General features: G+C 38.5%; 1 protein-coding gene across 2 annotated transcripts in view; it reads left to right on the forward strand.

The window, feature by feature from the left end:
- The first annotated feature begins 69 nt into the window (after positions 1-69).
- Positions 70-21,964, forward strand: part of LOC129000769 (cell division control protein 45 homolog) — a 48,405-nt gene continuing 26,510 nt past the window's right edge. The window contains exons 1-7 of one of the 2 annotated variants that reach the window (XM_054427762.1): positions 70-164; positions 1,559-1,711; positions 2,745-2,882; positions 4,743-4,817; positions 11,120-11,302; positions 17,925-17,986; positions 18,328-18,534. In XM_054427762.1, the coding sequence (XP_054283737.1) occupies positions 114-164; positions 1,559-1,711; positions 2,745-2,882; positions 4,743-4,817; positions 11,120-11,302; positions 17,925-17,986; positions 18,328-18,534 (869 nt within the window). In that variant the 5' untranslated portion in view covers positions 70-113. Of the gene's footprint in view, positions 165-316; positions 425-1,558; positions 1,712-2,744; positions 2,883-4,742; positions 4,818-11,119; positions 11,303-17,924; positions 17,987-18,327; positions 18,535-21,964 lie in introns of those variants that run through there. The other variant, XM_054427763.1, reaches the window with a different exon arrangement.

A 21,964-nucleotide genomic window follows, 5' to 3' on the forward strand; every position in this document is an offset into this window, starting at 1 on the left:
GATCTATTCGGCACTGACCATCCCAAAATTTCGCGCTCAAATTTCTAAGATAGTCTAGTCTGAGTCTGTGAAAGATGTTGTGTTTCAGAAGACCATGTTAAATTTAGTGTAAAATGTACGTACACGATATTGTAAATGATTTCTACAAAAAGATTATAGGCAAGGTAAGGGCTAGAAGTTTCACTAATACTATTTTCATTAGATTGATTAAATCCGGGAAATTAACTAGGCCTACTCAAATTCTGGCCGACCTACTTTTAGGTTAATCTGTTTACTATTTAGGCCAATGTTGCATTATCTGCCAATTCTGCATTGTTTAAGATTCTCTAGGTCATTATCAACCTTAGATAATGTCGAAAGATGTAAACAGGAAGCTTAATTAGGATCAACCTGGGTTTTTAACTTATTTTTAATGTGTGTTCAGGTAGCCTTTAAAACGGATTATTGTTCTGTCTGAACTTGACAGTTTTTATTTTTAATGTAATTAGCAGGCTTATTTATTGTTATTCTTTCTTTTGTCATTACCAATTTTAGGTTCTGAAAATGTCGTGAAGTGTTGGTTTTCCAGACTGCATTACCTATATAAAAACTTAATAAGCCTATTGATACTGCACTTATTTTTTTATCCAGATTTTACTACCTACCAGATCTGTACTTAAGTTTTGTTGCCTAGTTGCTTACTCTTACTCCTTAATTCTTGCTCTTGCTCCTCTTCTCCATAACTTAGTCTCAAATAAGTTACCAGGGAAATCGTCACTATTTAATTATTTTCAAAATCTTGTAACTTATATATAATTTATTTTTATACCGTAAGTCATTTTTTGCATGTTTTCCTCGTCTTGTACTGTGTTGTTTTAGGTTACCTAGTTGAGTCTTTTTGTTCTAGTTGCCAATCTTTAAGTGAGTTATTTTACTGTTTACTTACTTGTTTTTGATTCTTTATCATTGTCATACAAAGTCTCGTCTATCTTCATGTATGACATGTATAAGCCTGAAATGTAACATTTTGTCATCTTTGTATCCAAATGTAAAATGGAGTTTTCCCTCAATAAGTTAAATAAATAAATAAAATATGAAGGTATTAAGTCCTAAATTATTTACTTTTGAAATTTATTCTAGGCCTATCATCTAAGTTTAGGATTAAACTTAATTCAGTTGTTCTCCATAGAGGCCTAGTGCCATATGTATCGTTAATTCTACAAATAGTAGAGATTTATTGCCTCTCAGTTTTTGATTGCTTAAGCTATATTTCATTACCAGAGCTAAATTAGCTCTACACAAACGGGAACTGTCACTTGTACTTTTATTTTATATTTAATTTACCTATTTTTAAATTTCAAATTTTGAGAAAAATCTTTTGAACATTTTACTGCTAAATATATTTAAATTTGGTATTATTAACTTAATGTCATCTAGTTTTGAAGTAACTTTAAGCTAAATTAGGCTTCTTAGGCCTATATCCACAAGACACTAGGCCTATGATCCAATTAAGTTACAACTAGACCTATATAACTTAAGTCCTTTTATTTATTTTGATGCTTAATAATTTTGTTTTCAGAAAGTATTAGTTTTTGCTAACTGTGACATTGATGCTGCTTGTTCCTGCAAAATCTTGCAATGGCTTTTCCAATGCGACAGTATTGTTTACTCGTTAGTTCCGGTTCAAGGTATCCAAGATATGATTACAGCTTATGAAGAACATGCATCAGAAGTAAGTATTTTTTGCATCGTTGTTACTAATATTTGAAGTTGGATCTGGCTGACCTCAGCATCTAAATCCAATACATCCACAAACAGCTTAACAAAAAAGTCCTTAAGAGAACAAATTACCAAGCCATTTGTTTTTTTTTTCTAGGTTTTGTTCATGTCCTATGTTTTCAAGATTGTAGTTTACACATTAGCTGTTTTAACAAATTATTTGACATCATCTAATTACGATGATGTCATTTTTATATTAGCTATGGTAAAAAAAGTGGAGCTATGTTATCTTCATTGTCTGAAGCTGTTGTTTGATCTTTTAAACGCCTTTCCACCAAATCCCTTGCCAACCATGTAAACTGAACTAGGCCCTACTGCAATATTGTGTAGGGCTACGTCATGCATGTGTAAGATTTTTATGAGACTACTTTCTATAAAATGGAAAATTCTGCTTTGCTAAATAAAAAATTTATTTTAATAATTTCATGTTTTCAAGCGAGGTTATATTTTGTGTACTTTTGTTGGTAGGCCTATACTGTAGAATATTCTGTTATCCAACCTTCCTGGGCAATATTAAGGCACCTACGTGATTTCTGGAATAAAATTCCCAACTATCCATTCGGCCTACTATTTTTTTTTTATCCCTGGACCAAAAACACAATGTCCATTATACCTGGTCTTGTAGTCACGGTGCCATCGTCAACATGTCTCGCGGTCACGGTATCATCGTCAACATATCTTGCAGACAGCGTCATCTTGAACATTTCCTGCGATCACGACACAACTTTCAACATGCACTCAAGGGTGATCCTCAACACATTCCGCGGTCACAGCGCCAGCTCAAAGATCTCCCGCGATCACTGCACCATAGTTAAATGTCTCACAGTCATGAAACCATCGCATCATTAGCCTATCTCTAAATTTTATGAAAAATTCCTATACACTTTCATCATCTTGGCTATATCACTTGGCCTATTCCAAAGTAATTTAGAGATTTTGAATTTTGATTGCTTTATTATTTTTGTAACTGATATATTTGTGTTTAGGTGAAATATGTGATCCTTGTGAACTGCGGAGGAACTCTTGATATTGTAGAGATACTGCAACCGGAGCCAGACGTAATATTTTACATTGTCGACAATCATCGCCCGACCGACGTTTGCAACATTTATAACAATGAACAGGTTTGTTACAAAGCTTCTCTGACAAAAAATGTTACCGCCAACAATAAGTCTTAAGTTTAGTCTATAGACCACTAATATAAAATAGTCTAGTTGTGTAATAATCTGGCAAATTATCACTGGGTAATATGAATAAAACAAAACAAACATCAATCGTTTGGTAAATTAGCCAGATGATGATACTCTTAACTCTTCCCCCTGCCTGCATGGAACCACTTAAAATATACTCATAATCCACATCATCCGATTTCTCCTCTAGGGTACTGCCGATCTAGTCCGGTTAAACCAATGTGCTGGTAAAAATTGTCCGGTTAAGAGATGTCATATCCGTCGAGTGTAGTCCGGTTAAACCGATGTCCGGTTAAAAGGTGTCCGGATAAGAGGGAGTCTACTGTAGTACATGTACCAAAAAACTAGATGCATCACTTTTGGTTATCGATCTTTTGTGAAATGGGATTCATTACATCTGTTGAAGAAATTTGTAATCATCGTCGATTCACATGGCTCACCTAACCAATTCTATCCGTTTTACAAACCTAGCTTCTTTCGTCTTGTTTTGTGGGGGTGTTTTATGCAAAATGTATAAAATTTTGCGATTTCTTTCCAAACCATTTTGTAGAGCTTAAAAAAACAAATAATTTAGTATATTGAAGCGTTATTGTGCGCTTAATAACCTAATGGAAATGGTTACAGAAAAAATTCCAAAAAATAGTAAACTAACTTCATGTTATTCTTCTCATGTTATTCTTATGGAGTATAAGTACACTATTGTAGTTTGCTTGTTTATGAACATATTTTGATCAAATTTGGAAAATGCATTCATAGGCCATCTTACTAAACTATTAACATTTGAAAAAAAAAAACTTTTTTTACCCTCCCTGTTTCAGCAAACCTAAGTACTCGTTAAACTAATTATATTTAAATGGGAATAAATGTGATATTTTTAAGGAGACATTTTAGTGTAAATCCAATCAGGCAAATGGAAATTTTGCTTAGTCTGCAGGTTAGCTGCGACGGGAGTATTTTCATTTGAATTGTTCATGATGCGATGAGGGCTTGTAATCGTCCTGAGTTGACCCAATGCTTTGATGATTACTATGTTAATGACTACTATCGACAAGTAAACAGATTTTATACTATTTACAATGGCAAAGCTGCCTCTTGACCTTGTAACAAATTGAGTCCAAACTGCAACTAAGGCTGTAGCTGCTAAAGGGCCGAAATCGAGATGGGCTCTTATAGAAGAGATTCACTTTTTCGCTTCCTTATGTCTTCTAGTATAATCTTTGATCACTTGGAATTGTATATTTCAGTTTGTTTGGTTGGTATGACTCTGAAAGCCAGCTGGTGTCACTAGGCCCTTTTAGCATGGACAAGTGTCAACGCTGACAGCAGCCAAACATAACCTAACATAGGTAAACCTTTTGTGTAAAACTTTAGGACGGGCCCTTTGAGAGGAGAATCATTATTTTGCTTCCTTGTGTCTTCTAGATAATTCTTTGATAATTTGGAATGGTGTATCTTATTTATTTTTTATTCATATGACTCTTAAAGTCAGTTGGTGTCACCTGGCCCTTTAAGCATACACTGCCAATGCATACAGCCAAACATAACCTCTAAACTGTTACAGTGATTATCTCTAAACGTCAGTTTTCAAGATAGGCCCGTTTAGCAGCTACAGCCTCAATTACACTATAAAGTAAGTTTTTTGCCTGAGCTTGTAACTTTGATGAAAACAGTTAGCTGTTTAGATTGTATGCCTTTGTGTAATTTCATACTGTGTATTATTGTGTGCAATTCAATTAGACTTTCTCAAATTTGTGTTCAGTTTCTGGTACCTAATTGATTTGTTTAATTTGACAGATATACATTGTGCCTAAACCAGGCGATGAAGAGACCATCCCAGACTTTGACGATATTTTCGGCAATGACGATACAGTGAGTAAAAAGACTTTATCTTATCTTATCGTATCTAAAAGGGGCAGGTCGAGACCTTAAAGCACTTCATCCGAAATTAAATTATTGCGCACCCCAGACAATTGTTTTCTTGTTGACCTTACAAGTTAAGGCGCCCAATGAATGCCTGTAGCTTCCCAATTAGTTCATCCTCAGGAAGATATCTACCTCTAGCCATATTTCCAAGAGTTATCAGTCTAGCGTCAGAGAGCTCGTTACAATCAAAGAGTAAGTGATCAGCTGTCTCTTCTGACCTATCACAGTACCTACAGATCGGTTCACCATCATATAAGCCCATCCGTTGTAAATGTTTCCTGAATCTCCCATGACCAGTTATCAGTTCAACAGTTAATTTAGTTCTTCGTCTGTCTAGTCTCAAGAGGTCAGAGGCAACCTTTTTGGAAGCCCTAAACAGAGCAAGCTTGCTGACCCTAAGAAGGGGAACATCGACCCAGCGCTTGCGATGCTTTTCCCTGGCCCATGACGCAATCGCAGAACATGCACTGTTTCGTGAGATGCCACAGAAGGGTTGTGGGCCTATCATTGCTGTCACAGAGGCAGTATTTGCCAATCTATCTGCAGCTTCATTACCTTTTATGCCTGAGTGTCCTGGCACCCAGCAAAGCGTAAGGTCATTTCTCCTACCCAACTCAGACACAGAAGCAAGACAGTCCCACACAAGCCTGGAGTTGAATTCGTAAGAGTTTAGTGCTTTTAAGGTTGCTTGACTATCAGTATAGATATTGATTGTTTTGTCTCTGATATCTTTGTTAAGATGTTCTCGAGCACAAACCAAGATGGCAGTGACCTCCGCTTGAAAAACAGTACACCCCCATGGGAAGACAAATGCCAGTGCCTCCATTTATCCAATGCGCACCTGCTCCAGTGCCCCCATTTATGATCTTAGAACCATCAGTGTAGCATTCTAAATCACCTGTGGGTATGGGTCCTTTTCCGCCAGACCAATCCTTCCTATCTGTTATAAGTACTTTGAAAGGCTTTCCAAAGGAGTATTTTTTGGACATGTGATCTGAAGGCAAGTCCAATTCATCATTATGTACCACCTGAACAATTTTGGAGTGCCCTATATTGTTTCCTGAGGTTATCCATAAGTTTTCGCATCTAAGGCGTTGGGCTGTTTTTCTTGCTACCACCTTGATGTAAATGTCGATAGGTAGCATATCAAGCAGACAATCTAGAGCCGCTCCAAGACAGCTGCTTACTGCCCCAGTTATCATTATAAGAGCAAGCCTCTGAACTCCTGCAAAAGCTTTGACAGCTGTAGTAGATTCCATCTTTGGCCACCACACAAGCGAACCATATGTCGGACAACAGATACATACAGCCAGTGCAAAAGTCTAGGCTGTAACCCCCATGTTCCACTTACCATCCGCCTGCATGCCATAAGGGACCACTTACCACGTTCAATAACTTTTTGAAGATGTGGTCCCCAGTGAAGTGATCTGTCCAAAATTACACCTAGATACTTCACGTGATTCTGCAGCTCTATCACAGTGCCCTGCAGTTTTAGTGGGCCGATCCCATCCAGTTTCCTCCTTCTTGTGAAGGGTACCATTACAACTTTCCTGGGATTTATAGAGAGCCCAACTTCCTGGCACCAACGGTCCACTACCCTTAAAGCTCTATTCATAAGGTCAGTTATGGTTCTGTGGAACTTTCCAACCACAAGGATTGCAACATCATCAGCGTAACCTAAGGCGAAAACCCCACTTTCATTGAGGGTCCTTATAAGGTCGTCTGCTACCAAATTCCAAAGGAGGGGAGAAAGAACCCCACCCTGGGGACAACCTCGAGTAGTTCTTGCCTCGATCGTGTCATTATGGAGTTAGAGCCTGACCTTCCTACTGTGAAGCAAGGATTCAATCCATCTACATATAATACCGTGAAAACCTCTTGCTCTCACCGCATTAAGAATCGCTGGGGTGCCAGTGTTATCAAAAGCACCCTGAATATCAAGAAAGGCACCCAGGGCCACTTCACTGCTCTCTAGAGCCTTCTCAATCTTGCTTACAAGTTGGTGCAACGCGGTCTACGCATGCTGATTGTTATGAATAGGATGTGTCCTGAGAGCTGTATCCATCATATATCTTGAGACCAACTTTTCTAGGATCTTAAGGAAGAAAGAAGATAGAGAAATGGGTCTAAATGACTTAGGATCAGTGTAACTATCCCTCCCTGGTTTTGGAATAAATGCAATACGAGAATTACACCACCCTGAGGGAATGTGTCCTAAGGCTAAGCTGGCTCTGAAAAGTTTACAGAGTGGGTGTATAATTGTGTCAAGACCTTCCTGCAAACAAACAGGTCTTACCTCATCAGGACCCGGCGATTTGAAGGGTCGTAATAGGCCAACAGCCCATCTTACCTTGCTGAAGGTGACTATGCGGCAAGCAGTGCTCCACATAGAATGAGTGGCACGACGGCCCAGATTTGGCCGCTCTAGACTCACCTCCTCCTGCTGCACTTCAGAAACAATACAACCAGGGAAATGAGTTTTTACCATAACCTTTAGTATTTCGGTAGGTTCAAAAGCCATTACACCCTCCGGTCCCTCAACGGCACCAAGAGTAACATGCCTGTCTCCTGTCTCTAACAAGAACCTTATGTATTCTAGAAGTATCCTTGATACTTTCTAAATTTCCACAAAAATTATTCCATTAATGCCTTTTGGCCTTTCGTACTGCATGGTTATATTCTGTGAGAACAGTATGGTATGTATTCCAATTGTTAGTTTTCTTAGCTCGCCTTAAGTGGGCCCTAACTCTCCTCCTAAGAAAGCAAGTTCGGGACCCCAACAGCTAGCCCTATTGCTCTTGCCCTTGCGCAAAGGACAATTATCCTCAAAGGATGTAACTATGCTCCTAGTTAGACGATCTGCCGCCTCATCAAGCGCATCAACTGTGTTTATAAGAGATGTGTTCAGATTTGAGGCAATCCTGCCCCGAAGATCAGCTCTGAAGGATGCCCAGTCGGTTTTACCTGGGCTCCTGAACAAGCGAACCTCGCCGCAGAAATTCCCCAACCTGAAGACAATGTGCCTATGATCAGACAGGGATGGCTCAAGGGACACTGACCAGTCAATAATCCTGTCAGCCATACCCGCTGAACACAGGGTAAGATCAATTACTGATTGGCCTATTCTGCTTAAAAAAGTTGGTTCTGAGCCTACGTTTGCAACAAGTAGGCCGCAAGAAGCTAGGTAGGTACTCTAGAAGTGACCTACCTCGGTTGTTAGTGTCCATGCATCCCCAGGCCGTATTATGGGCATTGGAGTCGCAGCTTATCACGAGTTCGGATCCAGACTCATGTGCGAGGTCGACCAATCTTCTGACCTCGGCCGATGGGAACAATCCATCGTTGCCCTGTGGCATATAAACAGAGGCCAGCAGCAGTTTTATGTTAGATTTAGTACATACAGTCTTAATTACTGTTACGTCCCTCGAACAAAGCTCTAGAACTGGATTACATTTTAGCCCCTCTTTAACCCAAATGCAAGTTCTAGGGTGTGGTACAGACGCAGAAATGATGCTACCCTTAATAGTACCCATCCCCGCAATTCTTAAATTATTGACCCAGGGTTCCTGAATCAAGGCAAAATCTAAGGACTGCTTAACCGTGCTCAGACAGAACACAGCCGTGGCAGCCTTACTGTGTTGTAGGTTCACTTGAAGGACCTGGGTCATCAGAGGGAGCACCAGAGATAACTCTGAGCTGCAGTTTCCCCAGGCCCAGCCAGGTAGATAAGCCAGCCACAATCTTTCAGAACCTGCGCATTCATTTCATCAATAGCAAGAACAAGAATCTAATGATCATCCTTCTTCTTTCCACCAATGACGCGCCAGTCCTTTGTCGTGACACCAGGATTTTGCCGCTCAATCTGAACAAACACTTTAGAGGCTTCAACCTTGGCCAGGCGCCTGTCAGTGCGGAGGAGCACTTTAGTCGTGCGCAACAGATCCTTGTAGTCTGCTACAATGACCTCCATACTCCCCTCACTTCCCAGCGCTAGCTTCGGTGCCACCCTCTTTAGCCAGTCAGTTGTTTCAGAATTACCACAAGTTACAACAAGAGCACCCTTCTCATGGTAATTTTTTTCAAACTGATGCGGAATATTGGCGCCATCATCACCAAACACCAACTCCATCAGTTTGTCCTGCAACAAGTCACATTCCTCAACAGAGAATCTCGCGTCAGGTTAGGCCACTGGAGCTACTGCCAACTTGTGACCCACAAGCTGGTCTCTGTAGCTGACCATTCCTGCAACGGATCCATCTGCTGATCGATTAGATTTTTTATTTCTCTTAGGAGGAGGATTTTGAGAAGACCCTGGGTTACTATCGGGTCCGGTTCTACGCATCGGTGATACGCCAGAACCTTCCCCAGGAGAACTCAAGGACTCTTGCTTCCTCTTTCTCCACTGTCTGTTAGGGATCTCAGTCTGTTTCCTTTCTCTAACAGACATATTATACTCAGTTCTGGTCTTAACTGTAAAAACGGTTTTAGAGTCGGACGATGCGTCCGCCAGAGACGGAGAATCGCCAGCGTTGCTGGTGTCTAGTGACTTGTTCAGGTCCGCATCTAACCTATGACAAAGCTCAAGAACATCAGTTGATGAATTGGGTGGAGTTCTAGCTAGCAGGGAACTTCTCGAGAAGATCTCTGGCGTGTCTAAGGTCTCCCCAGGTTCCGTCTCCATTGCGGTGTTCTGCACAGTAACATCATTGGGCGCGTTCTGGGAACATGTACCGGTGCACCGGTGCAGATTAACCGGTGACTTACTCACCGGTGCTGCCCCGGGGCAAGAGTCTTGGTATCCCAGAACGGTTAGTCACCGGTTTACGGTACACATCGGATTATAATTTACACATTCACCTACTATTTGCTTTATAATGTTTAAATCAAACAAACAGACTTGCCCTCACGAAATAAATTATTTTAAAATTATTATTTATTACGTATAACACTCTCATTGAACAAATTTTCACTCATTACGCAACATAACCTATAAAACTAATGAACATTATTCGATGGACCCGCCATCTTGCCGTAGCTGCAAGCTGTTGTCAAAGAAACTGACCAATCAGAGGCCGCCGGTGTATTATGCACCATACAATTTCTTCGGTGCATAAATCTTGCACCGGTGGAGGAAAAAGAGGAAATAGCTGTCTGCTAAGTTAACTCACCGGTCTCCCAGAACGACACATTTTTTGCACCGGTGCGGCACCGATGCACCGGTACATGTTCCCAGAACGCGCTCATTGTTAAAGGTAAGCTGATTGTTGCCCTCCCCAGAATCCATGGGCTTGCCCTCCAAAAAGGAGGAGTTGGATTCCCCGCTTCAGCAGGTACCCACCTGGGGTAATGTTTCCGTTTGTTTACTTTCAGCCATTGCTATAACAAGAAAAGCAAAAAGTTAGCAGTTTAGCAGCCGAACCATGACCCACTCACTACGCCTGCTAATGTCCAAGACTGGACTCTTTCGCGGTTGGACCCCTCATCGTCTCCAGCTCAGTCTTGTCACAGCTGCACACATACCTGTAACAGTTGGCGGTTGCATTAGCTAGGCCTTGGCCGGATGGGTGAATGTCACCTCCGCCCAAGGCCAGTACTAGAGCAGCCGCTCCCTACCCTAGGGCTGTCTAGTCACGACACAGCCAGCGCTAGATCCGCTGCCTTCAGCGAGTGCAGAGGCACCCCTTGCAGGCTGTGCATAGCACAGTACGACTTTGCAGGACAAAGTCGACTAACAGCGTTCTTAAAGGAGGAGCTGTCATAGACAGCCCCCCCTCCCTGAGGAGCTTACGCTTACCTCTCGCCCCCCCCCCCCAAAAAAAAGACTTTAATATTTAACGATTTGATTATATCAGAGTAAATAATAGGCCTCTATAATGTTCAATAAGACTCAATGAACTCTTAAACACAAGATTGTCTGTTTAAATTAGCACACTAATCTTCTCGCCAGCTCTATTTCCATTCTAATTTTTACTTTCTTCAGTTCTCTTGCAAGAATTACATTAACCAGCCTCGTTCATTTAATATTCCATACCGGTACCCCCTTAATCCAGTTTTTATTTCAAAGTTTGAAAGATTCATTATATTTTAATTTTGTATCACATATAGATTAGCTAGTATTAATTTGTTTTATTGAAATTTCAAAACTTACCATTTTACATCCGTTAAAGAGTACAGAGAAGAAATGCAAAAATGTTGGTTATCAAATCAAAACCTTAATTTCATTGATTGTATCTATTCTTGAATGGTAGGACGAAGAGGTTAACAGTGAGGAAGAAGAAGTTGACAGTGAGACAGAGGGTGAGTCTAGAGGGGCAAAGCGACAACGACTGAACGAGGCTTCTATTTTGAGACAAAGAGAGCGACGACTGTGGGAGGAAAAACGGAACAGAATCATGTTTGACTACACACAGTTCACTTACTACGGCCGATCGGTTAGTGGATTATTTTGTTTTATAAACATAGATATTAAGATTTTTTTTTTTAATAGGTAGGCTAATTTTTATTTAGGTCAGCGTTTTCTATAATTGGCATTTCATCAAATGAAATAATTGATGTAAACAGACAATATATAACTGTACATGGTGTGGATTAAATGTGCCTAATGTCTTCATAAGCTTTCCAACCATATGCTACACTATTGAGGTTTAGATATTCTTTTGTTTTTTTGTTTTTATTTTTGTGTTTGTTTTAGTGGTTTGAATACCAGAAAACAGGGAACTTTTTTACTGTTCTGTTCAAGCTGAAACAAAAATACTACTTTTGCTTAATACATGCCGACTTTCTATGTTTTAAATGCTAAAGACACCATGTTTTGTAGTCTTCAAACCACTAAAGCGTACATAAGCAGACACACAGCTCAATGGTGTAGCATATGGTTAGAAAGCTTATAAAATGGCACAGTTTTTATTTACTATATATTGACACTTTCTTGTATACAGGTTGTGAACAAATACAATAGAGCAATGTTTTTTTAATTTTTATCAAACATCTTAATTTTCATCTTTGAATCTATTTACAATGGAGTTTTTACAACTGATCCTCCGTAATTTTCTATTATTCTTATTCAAAATTTAATGTAGAACACGAAAATGACATTATCTACTCAAATCCATTTTCAGGTAATTGAGAAATAGCTGTATTAAGTTTAAAAACATAGTTATTTTTGAAAAACATAAAATAATTTTTTGGTAAGCTAATTTTTATTCTTGGAACCTTTTATATGCATCATCACACTTCATTTACTTTGTACTTACACCAACAATTTTTTGTCACTGAGTACCAATCACCCTGTATTAATATGTAATATATGTGTCCGTTAGTGCTATATCTCGAGCAAAAATCATCCGATTTTGATGAAATTTGGTACAAACGATAAACCTACGTTTATTCGAACGAGTTCGCAAACCAGCATGATCGGACTATGGGAACAGGGGTCTATGGGGGGTTTTATGGGATAAAAATTGGGTTTTCCCATTTTTGATCCTAAAAACAAATAATTTAGTATATTGAAGCGTTATTATGCGCCAAATAGTTACGGAGAAAATTCCAAAAACCAAAAAATTTGCTTAGTCTGCAGGTTTGCTGCGACGGGGTATATTATTTATTTGACGCTATTCATTGTATAAAAACTTGTACTGTAAATGAACAAAGAGAAATCAAATCTGATGATGTCCATACGGCCGTGGAATATAAACAGAATTTTGTCGCAATCACGCTAGACGATGATAATGTCCACATGCTTGTGGAAGATATTTGTGGTTTTGCCACGATCGCAGGAGTCGTTGATAATGTTTCTGTGACCGTGGGAGACGAAGATGGCAATTCTGTTGATTTTCAGGATTTTGCCACGACAGATAGTCAGGGCCGGTTCTAGGAATTTTTCGGAGTTAAGCGAACTCCCGAATCAGCGCCAATTAGAATCCCCCCCACCACCCCAACCTCAACCTATGACCATTACTTAACTCTATTTGTGAATTTTTTCCCAAAGATTTTGGGAAGAACTTTTTTATAAGTTTAAGTTAGAAGAATACTTGCAATAAAAGACTGTTTATTATTCCCAGGAATTTAACATTTTTACACTTTTACTCATCGTATAAACTTTAGCAAAACCAATGCTACACTAAAAAAACAGGCCGTAATGCTTGTCAAGCATGACGTCACGATAGAAGACGGCAATGATATAATGTTTGCAGTTTGTGATCAGCTGCTTGTTTTGATCTTTCCTTGGAAAATAAATAAATAAATACCTACGTCATTGCCGTCTTCTATCGTGACGTCATGCTTGACAAGCATCACGGCCTAAGTTAACAATTTATTTCTAAATGTGAAAACAATTTTTACGCCACACTACACTATTTTGACGAACTAAGGATTTAGTCCAGAAAACAGCTGTTTGCCGCCAGCTTAATCAAATGGGGGTTTCATTGCGTACTACTGTACTGTAATGGGTTTTACGCCACACTACATTATTTTGATTAACTTCCCACGCAAGGATTTAGTCCAGAAAACGGTTACCTCCCGCTATCTCCGCGTCCCGCCATCTCCGTGTACCGCTATCTCCGAATTTCAGAGTGACCCCTATAATCCTCGGTTACTTCCTGCGTTAAGACTTTCCGTCCAAACCTAACCTAACTTAACTTAACCTAACCTAACCTAACCTAACCTAACCTGACCTAACCTAACCCACGGGTTAAATTTTCATAAAATCTTCCATCCACGGGGCTTCGCAGCCGTGGATGCAATGACAGCTAACAACGCAGGCAGTGACTGGATTATAAGGGTCACTCAAGAATTCGGAGATGGCGGGAGAGATTTGGGTTCGGAGATAGCGGAACGCGGAGATAGTGGGAGCACACGCAGAAAACAGCTGTTTGCCGCCAGCTTATTAAAATGGGGGTTCATTGCGTAACTGTTCTGCAATGAGGTTTACCGGACACCAATCAGCTGATTATACTGTATTTGCGTGGCAATGATTGGTTATAAACAAAAACATAACCTCTCTTAGAGGTTATGATTAGTGATTTTTAGTCCTTTAGATGGTGGAAATATTATAAGGATTTGTACGGATTTAGTAGTATGGCGTAAAATATCGTACGTCACTCGTCCAAAATGTGTTTACCGGACTTGTATGGTAATCCCGTAAAATAGCGTTCGTACCACGGACCGAAATGGTTTTGCAGCTCTCGATCGATTTAAGTTCTCGACTTCGTCTCGAACTTAAAAACTATCTCGAGCCGGCAAGACCTAATTTTCGGCCCTAGGTACGAAATATACTATTACAGGATAACTTTGATACAATATATAAGTTAAAGCCTATTACAATGAAAGCAGGTGGCAAAATCTTTAATTGCAGAGTTGGTATCAATCTGGTTCAGAACATCAGAATGTGGTTCAGAACATGAGTCATGAAATGAAACCCACAGGCGCCGCGCTGTTAGTACGCTGCCGACTGCCGACTGCCGAGCCGAGCGTCAGCTCACTACAAATCGAAACTACAAATGGCATTTAAAGGCCTGTTCACACCGGTGTAGCTAGACGTCTGCAGACGTATTCGGTGTATTAAAGCTACGCGCGCACTACGGCGGCACGGCACGGACGGGCGGTACGGCACGGACGGCATTTTTAAGAGGGGGTGCGCGCACTAGGGCAGCACGGCACGGACGGACGGGACGGGACATCCGCACATCCGCAATTTAGGACAGTTGGCAGTCTGCGAGCTAAAAATTGTGAGTAAAGATGGATGTAGATAAAGTGGTGATAGTAGGTTTATTTTAGCAGAGGAAGAGGAGACAAGAAGGCGCAAGCAAAGATTTTAGATACACCACATAAACAGGAAAAGACTAAGTTTTGGAGAGTTCCACACCTTGTTTCCTGATCTTGTAGAAGGATTTTGTGTAAAACTTACCTGATTGTTTCATAATAGATCATATTTCTGCCCATATATTGTCACGCCGGACGTTATTAAAATATTCCGGATGTCGCATGTTGTACAGTTTCGGGTATTTCTCAACGAGAAAAATCAACTTACTAATCTATGTTTACAACATACGAAAACACTGCTACTTTGACAGAGATCAGTTGAGAATGGCGGATGTCCCGTGCCGCCCGCCCGGTCGATGTGCAGTGCTCCCGGTCGGTACGGGCGTCACGGCAGCTCGGAAATGTCCTGGAGTTCTGCCTCCCGGACTTTTTAACAAACGGCGGAAGCTGCCGAACGTCCGTTGCCGGCCGTACCGCCGTAGTGGGCGCACTCATATGACATTCAATGTTATTAACTTTTAAAAATTGCCGTGCCGCCCGCCCGTCCGTGCCGTGCCGCCGTAGTGCGCGCGCAGCTTAATACGTCGCCAGTGCACTGTTCACACCGCAGCTACGTCTGACGGCTACGTAGCCGGTGAGCCGGCTGTAGTTTGTTTATTTTATTATATTATTTCATATTTGTTTATAGCCTACTTGTTAATTTATTGTTTATTTTTATTAGTGTTTCATGAATTTCAGTTAAGATCGCCACGGTTCAATTGCAGCTTTTATTAGTACCCTGTAAAGTATGTTGATTAATGTGTTAATGTTGACAAAAATATTTCACTCTAATTTTTAGGCCGTATAGCCTATAGTAGACTATAAGATTTTCACTATATTATAATATAAAAAAATTACCAGAAAACATGCAATAATTTTGCTCATCCATAAGGATTACATAATAAAATAGTCTATGGTGTAAGTAAAAAGACGTAGTAGGCCTATGTCTAGAAATAATTCATTATTGTTTCATAAATATCAGCCCACTATATGAACCACAATAAACCATATTAGGAGAGAGACATTGTTTTTGATAAGGAGATTTGCAAGCATAAACAAAAAAAAAAAAATAGTGGACGCTAGGTACTCTTATGATGAAGTATTATTATATTGATCATATAAAGTTGGCTTAAGATTGTTATGTTATAGTCTAATTTGAATGTGATAGATTAACGCGATTTAATGATTTTAGCGAATTTCCCATATAGGGAATAAGCTATTACCGTAGTACTCATGGTAAGACCTGGACGCGGGACCGATTTTTTTTTCGTTTTGAGGTCCCTAGAGGCCAAAAACACCATCCGTTCAAATTCATATATATATATATATATATATATATTTATATATTTATATATATATATATATATATATATATATATATATATATATATATATATATATGTGTGTCCGTCAGCACGATAACTCGAGCAAAAATGATCCGATTTTGATGAAATTTGGTACAAACGTGTAAACGTACGTTTATTCGAACGAGTTCGCGATCCAGCATGATCGGACCATGGGAACGGGGGTTTACGGGGGGTTTTATGGGGTAAAAATAGGTTTTTCCCATTTTTGACCCAAAAAACATAAAATTTTTTCCAAACCATTTTGTAGAGCTTAAAAAAACAAATAATTTAGTATATTGAAGCGTTATTATGCGCCTAATGGTTACGGAGAAAATACCAAAAAATTGTACATTTAAAATTCCAATGTTATTCTTATGAAGAATAAGTAAACTGTTGTAGTTTGCTTGTTTGTGAACATATTTTGATCAAATTTGGAAAATGTTTTTATTTCTTACTAACTATTCACATTTAAAAAAAAAAAAAAACAGTTTTACCCTCCCTGATGCAGCAAACCTAAGTACTTGTTAAACTAATTCTATTTAAATCAAGAATAAATGTTATATTTTTAAGTAGACATTTCAGTGTAAATCCAATCGGTCAAATGGAAATTCGCTTAGTCTGCAGGTTTGCTGCGGCGGGGGTATTTTAAATTATAATGAATTTTTGTGTTATAGTCCAACATTTACCACTTATAAATTAATTATGAGGTTGAGGGAGGGTGGCGGTGACAGCCCGGTGTGCTAGTGCGCATGCGCGTATTCGGCGATGCGAGCTACGCGTAGCTAGCTGGCGTAGCGGCAGCTCCGTAGCTTCCGTAGCTCACGTATTAATACGCCGGTGTGAACACTCCCTATGAATTACATTAGGAGCTACGTCAGCTACGTATTTCGAAAAAGTATTAATACGTCTGGCTACGCCGGTGTGAACAGTCCTTAAGACCTTGAGTTGTAGTGCTGTACAAATATGCGCATTTTTCATATGTTGTTGGTACAAACAGAATAAATGCCTTTATTGTGGTGCTTTGAATACTTTAACTCTGAGCGAAAATAAACAAAATTACGTTGTTCACTAAAAAAATTGTTCCGTTGGCGCCACGGCGCCAATTTTTCGTGGCGCCATATGCGGCCGCGTAGTTCGCGTATGGGTTAAACCGGCCCTGCAGATAGTGATGTTGTGTCCGAGATTGGGGAAGGTATTCACGACAGCAGATGTTCACACTATTACCTCTAGTTTGATTTGATAAAAAATATCAGGCTGGCACACTTAGTTATGATAAAATTGTATTTTCGTTGTTAGATCTTCATTTACCTTTGATATGGTAGTTATTTACTGTGTTGAGAAGGGTTTAAACCCAAATTGGCCTCTTAGAATTTGTCATTGCTGCATTTTCTTTTGACATAAAGACAGGGGTAGTATAACCTAGGACCAAATTATTTAGAAAATTTGTAAAACTTTAAAAATGGTAACACGAACCGAGAATTGATACATTTTGGTATCGACACATCACTAATTGTTGAAAAAGCTAGTTGTGTAAAATCTGGAATTAGTCTTGAATAGTCTGGAATTTTGGAAATAAACTAGATGTAAAAAAGCCATTTCGAGCTCCAAAACCTTAGTAGCTCGGCTAAAAATCAAAATCCCTTGGCAATATACAAGGTAATTTTACCCTTTTTTTTGTCAAATCCCAGTTGTCAGAGGTTACTCCACAATGGAATTTAAGCTAAAGTAAAAATTCTTAAAGTGTAGGATTACATTACAATAGACTAATGAATCAGAAAACCAGAAAATATTTTAAGTTAAATGCATGCTAGTTTTAGTTACAGCTCTAGTACTTCAACCTTTATGGTGTATATTGATATGAAGTTGTTAAACGTCTAAAACGCTTGCTAATGCTTTCTTTTTATTTCAGAGTGCAATCTTAATGTATGAACTTGCGTGGAAACTCTCCAAGGACAATGTTGATGTTTTATGGTAAGTTTCAATATCTTGTGATTTTTAAATTAGGCCTACCGGTATTAGGTTCAATTATTATCTTCTTTTACACATTTTTTGTTGGACTGGTATAAACTTTCTACATGATATACTCCTTAGTGTTATTGAGGGAAAATACTTATTCCCCCTGATAGCAGAGTGAGATTTTAGGTGTTAGTTTGTCAAAGTTACTGATAGGTTTATTTTGGCTGTTAACTCAAAATTACCTTCCAGCTTTTCAAGTTAATATACTCTTAAAAAAATAGTGAAAATATCCAAAGACATATAAATAGTCTAGATAGCCTATTTTTGCTCTTTGATTTTTTTGCCCTTTTTCTTAGGTGGGGCATTGTTGGAGTGACTTCTCAGCTGGTGTTGCGACAGGTGACTGTCGAGCGGTACCAGTCCGAGATCGAGCGCATCACTCTGCACATCGGCCGCCTCTGTCCCCCCATTACCACCACTGATGATGACCAATCGAGTGTCCACTCCAGAAGTGAGACCTGCAGCAACTACACCACTGCTACAAGGGTCACTGGGGATAAAGAGTATCCTTTTTCTATAGTTGCTTTCAAAAATTATATTTTGACTGACATGGTGCAAATTGTTCAAGTCTGTTGCAAGAATAAATAGCTTGCAAAAACATGTAATTCACTTGTAAGTTGGAATAATATCTAGAATAATTTGTAACTGCTTTTTAAAATTGGAAACATGAATGTTGTGCATTAAAAAAAAAAACTTTCTATGACAGCTTTTATTAGTTATTGTTATTAATCTACCAAAATCAATGACTGCTAAATGCTGAGTGAAACCTCCAAGACGCTCTTCTGACAAGAAAACTGAAGTATCAATCACAAAGTTTCCAGCTAACTACAGTAGAACCCCTATCCGACCTAGTGTCCGACCGTCTACTTGTTTAGTTGTTTCCTGTCTGGGGTATTAACGCCGAGTGCGATCGGTTAGCCAAAAGGATTGCGGATGTTGTGGTAGTCGCGGCAGACCATCACCACTGTCGCCGATATCAGAAGTTGCTACAGTCGCGGGAGATGATTACAGAAGTCGAAGAGACTACAAGATACGCTCACGGGTGTTGCTGCCAATGCGGGAGAAGTGGTCTAATGAAGTGGCGGAGACTGTAAGTTACGCTCGTGGGAGACGATTATCGAAGCTGTGGAGACTGCAGGTTATGCTCCTCCCGATATCCGACCTATTGGCTGTTCCGACCATGGCCCGGCCCTGTCATGGTCGAATATGATGGGTTCTACTGTTAGTCTATCATGAAATTGTGTTAAACAAATAATGTTCCTTTATTCAAAATTCAGCTAAAATCTGGAATTTTTATCATTAAAATGTTGGAAAAAAATGTCAATGATTATTAGTTGAGGATTGTTTATGAACTAAAAGTACTTGTAACCTTTTGAAACAGACCTTGTGGTACCTTTAGTTGGATATTTTGACTACATAACTAAACATTCCATTCTCATTTTAAAGTTGTTGCCTGTTTTATAATGAAAGTTAATGTTAAATTAATTTATCTGCTGACAAGAGTGTGCAGATGTTAAAATGCCACTGGTTCCTACTTCTTTTAAAGAATCCATAATTTTTCCTTTGCATGAAAAAGGGGATATAAATTCAGTTGAGAATTACAGAGGTTTGTCTTTTATAAATTGCGTTGCAAAAATATTCACCAGCCTTCTTAATAATCGTCTGCAAAAATTTATTTGGGAAAATCAAATACTAACGGATTTTCAAGCAGGATTTAGAAAAGGATACTCAACTATTGATAATATTTTTAATCTAACTTGTATGATTAAATTAAGATTGGCTCAAAAAAGAGAAATATTATACGCGTTTTTTGTTGATTTTAGCTCAGCGTTTGACACTATTGATCGAAAGGCCATTGTTGTTTAAATTGTCTAACCTGGGAATATCAACTCGTATGCTCAACAATCTGAAAAGCTATTACAGTGAAACCAGTACAAGTGTGTGGTTTGGAGATGGCATCACAACCAGTTTTAACACCAATACGTAGGTTTAAGACAGGGATGTATTCTCTCACCTACTTTATTCAGCCTATTCGTAAACGACCTACCAGAAGCGGTGGGGGGAGGTTGTAGTTTTGGAGGAACTAGGGTTAACATGCTTTTATATGCGGATGACATTATTCTCCTCTCTCCAACAAGAACTGGGCTTCAATACATGATAAGAAACCTGGAGACCTACTGCAATATGTGGAATCTCATTGTAAATTTAAAAAAAATAAAAAAATAATAAAGATAAATGGTTGTATAAAGGTGATAAAATTGAAGTAGTTAACACATACAAGTATCTAGGAATAACTCTTTCAAGTTCTTGTTCTTGGAATAAGTATTTAACGGAAAAATGTAGGATGGGTAAATTTGCTATCAGTTCAATTTGGAATAAACTTATAATGAACGATAAAGTACCGCTGAGCTCAAAGATTGTTTGTTTTGAATCGGTCGTGCGGGCTGTCATATGTTATGGAGCTCAGGTATGGGGATACATTGAAAGCGATATAGTTGAATCAGTGCAAAAAATGTTTATTAAAAAATTATTGAAGTTGCCGTGCAACACTCCAAACTATTTACTATATTTAGAAACTGGATTCGAGAAATGATTTTTCTATACCTTAAATACACAAATAAATTATATTTTCACATAACAGGTTGTCCAGTATATTAGCGAAACAGGTTCTGGCTAAACGTATTTTTTGGTGCAGAGAATGGGAACGATTGGGACAAATTTGCCACATTGATATTCATTTTGATGTTGTTGAGACAGACAGGCTGAGAACAGATTTACAATCAGTGATGGAGGTTTTGCGGGAGAAGTGGAGGGGGAGTGCATCGGCAGAGCTCGTACCTCTGTATTCCATAAACAATTATCAATGCTTGACCTTGGCCCGGAACTGGGCGATAAGAGTCCGCTTTTCACCAAAGATCGTGATATAATTTCATGGGCAATAAAGGCTAGGGGAGAATTAATTGACCTTAATTATAAACCTTGTATTGATAAAAATCATAATTGTTCTTTGTGTAATTTAAATGAATACGAGACAGTTTACCATTTTGTGTCAGTTTGTCCTATTTTAAAGCAATTAAGAAAGTAATATTTTGGGGAAAATGTCCTAAATGAAATTGAGTATTTTGAATACCTTAATGGGAGGAATTGGCATGTCTTGGTTGATTATTTGAAAAGAGCCTGGCAGTATAGATGGGTCTTTATTAAAGAATTTAATTTTTCAACTTAATATAATATAGAAATACCCCTGTTTTCTTTTTGTTTTGTTTGTTTAGAAAAAAAAAAACTTAGTGTAGTAAACTTCAGTTTACCTTTTGAAGCTCGTTTAGACATCAGTCATAGTTTGTTTTGTTTTGTTTTGTTAAATGGGGCAATATTATCTATATATTAATTAAGGAGAGGTTATTTATTTTCTTATTTATTTTACATTATATTTATATACATATTTTGTTTCTCTTTAAAAAAGTATATAAAGAAGGTTTAATTTAGTGTAAGTTTTAAAATTAAGTGCCAACCGAACAGACGGTTATTTAACCATTGTTTGATAAAGTGTAATTTTTTACCTGTGTTTTTTATTGGTAACGTGTTAAAACCCAATCCAATCTTAAATCTCAAACCCCCAAAACTTTGGAAATGTCTTGGTTTGGAGAACAGAACTTGAAACTGAAACTGCCATAATTTTTGTTGGATACCTACTAATAATGAGCACTAAATAAATGTTTGAATTTATTTATTTATTTACTCATGGTATGTCATTATCAGGAGTTAAAGTTTTTCAGCGTTTGTAGTTAATCAAAATATACCTGGATATTTTCTGTTTCAATTCAAGTTTATAAGTCCCATATTTATGTCAAGTTCATATAGGATCAGTAGTCCAATTTATTTAAGCTTTCATTACTTCTTATAAACATTTTATATGTATTTTTTAATCTTAAA

The sequence above is a fragment of the Macrosteles quadrilineatus genome, unplaced genomic scaffold (assembly GCF_028750875.1).
Source record: "Macrosteles quadrilineatus isolate MER2022 unplaced genomic scaffold, UCM_ALF_1.0 Scaffold_8__2_contigs__length_117827958, whole genome shotgun sequence".
Taxonomy (NCBI): domain Eukaryota; kingdom Metazoa; phylum Arthropoda; class Insecta; order Hemiptera; family Cicadellidae; genus Macrosteles; species Macrosteles quadrilineatus.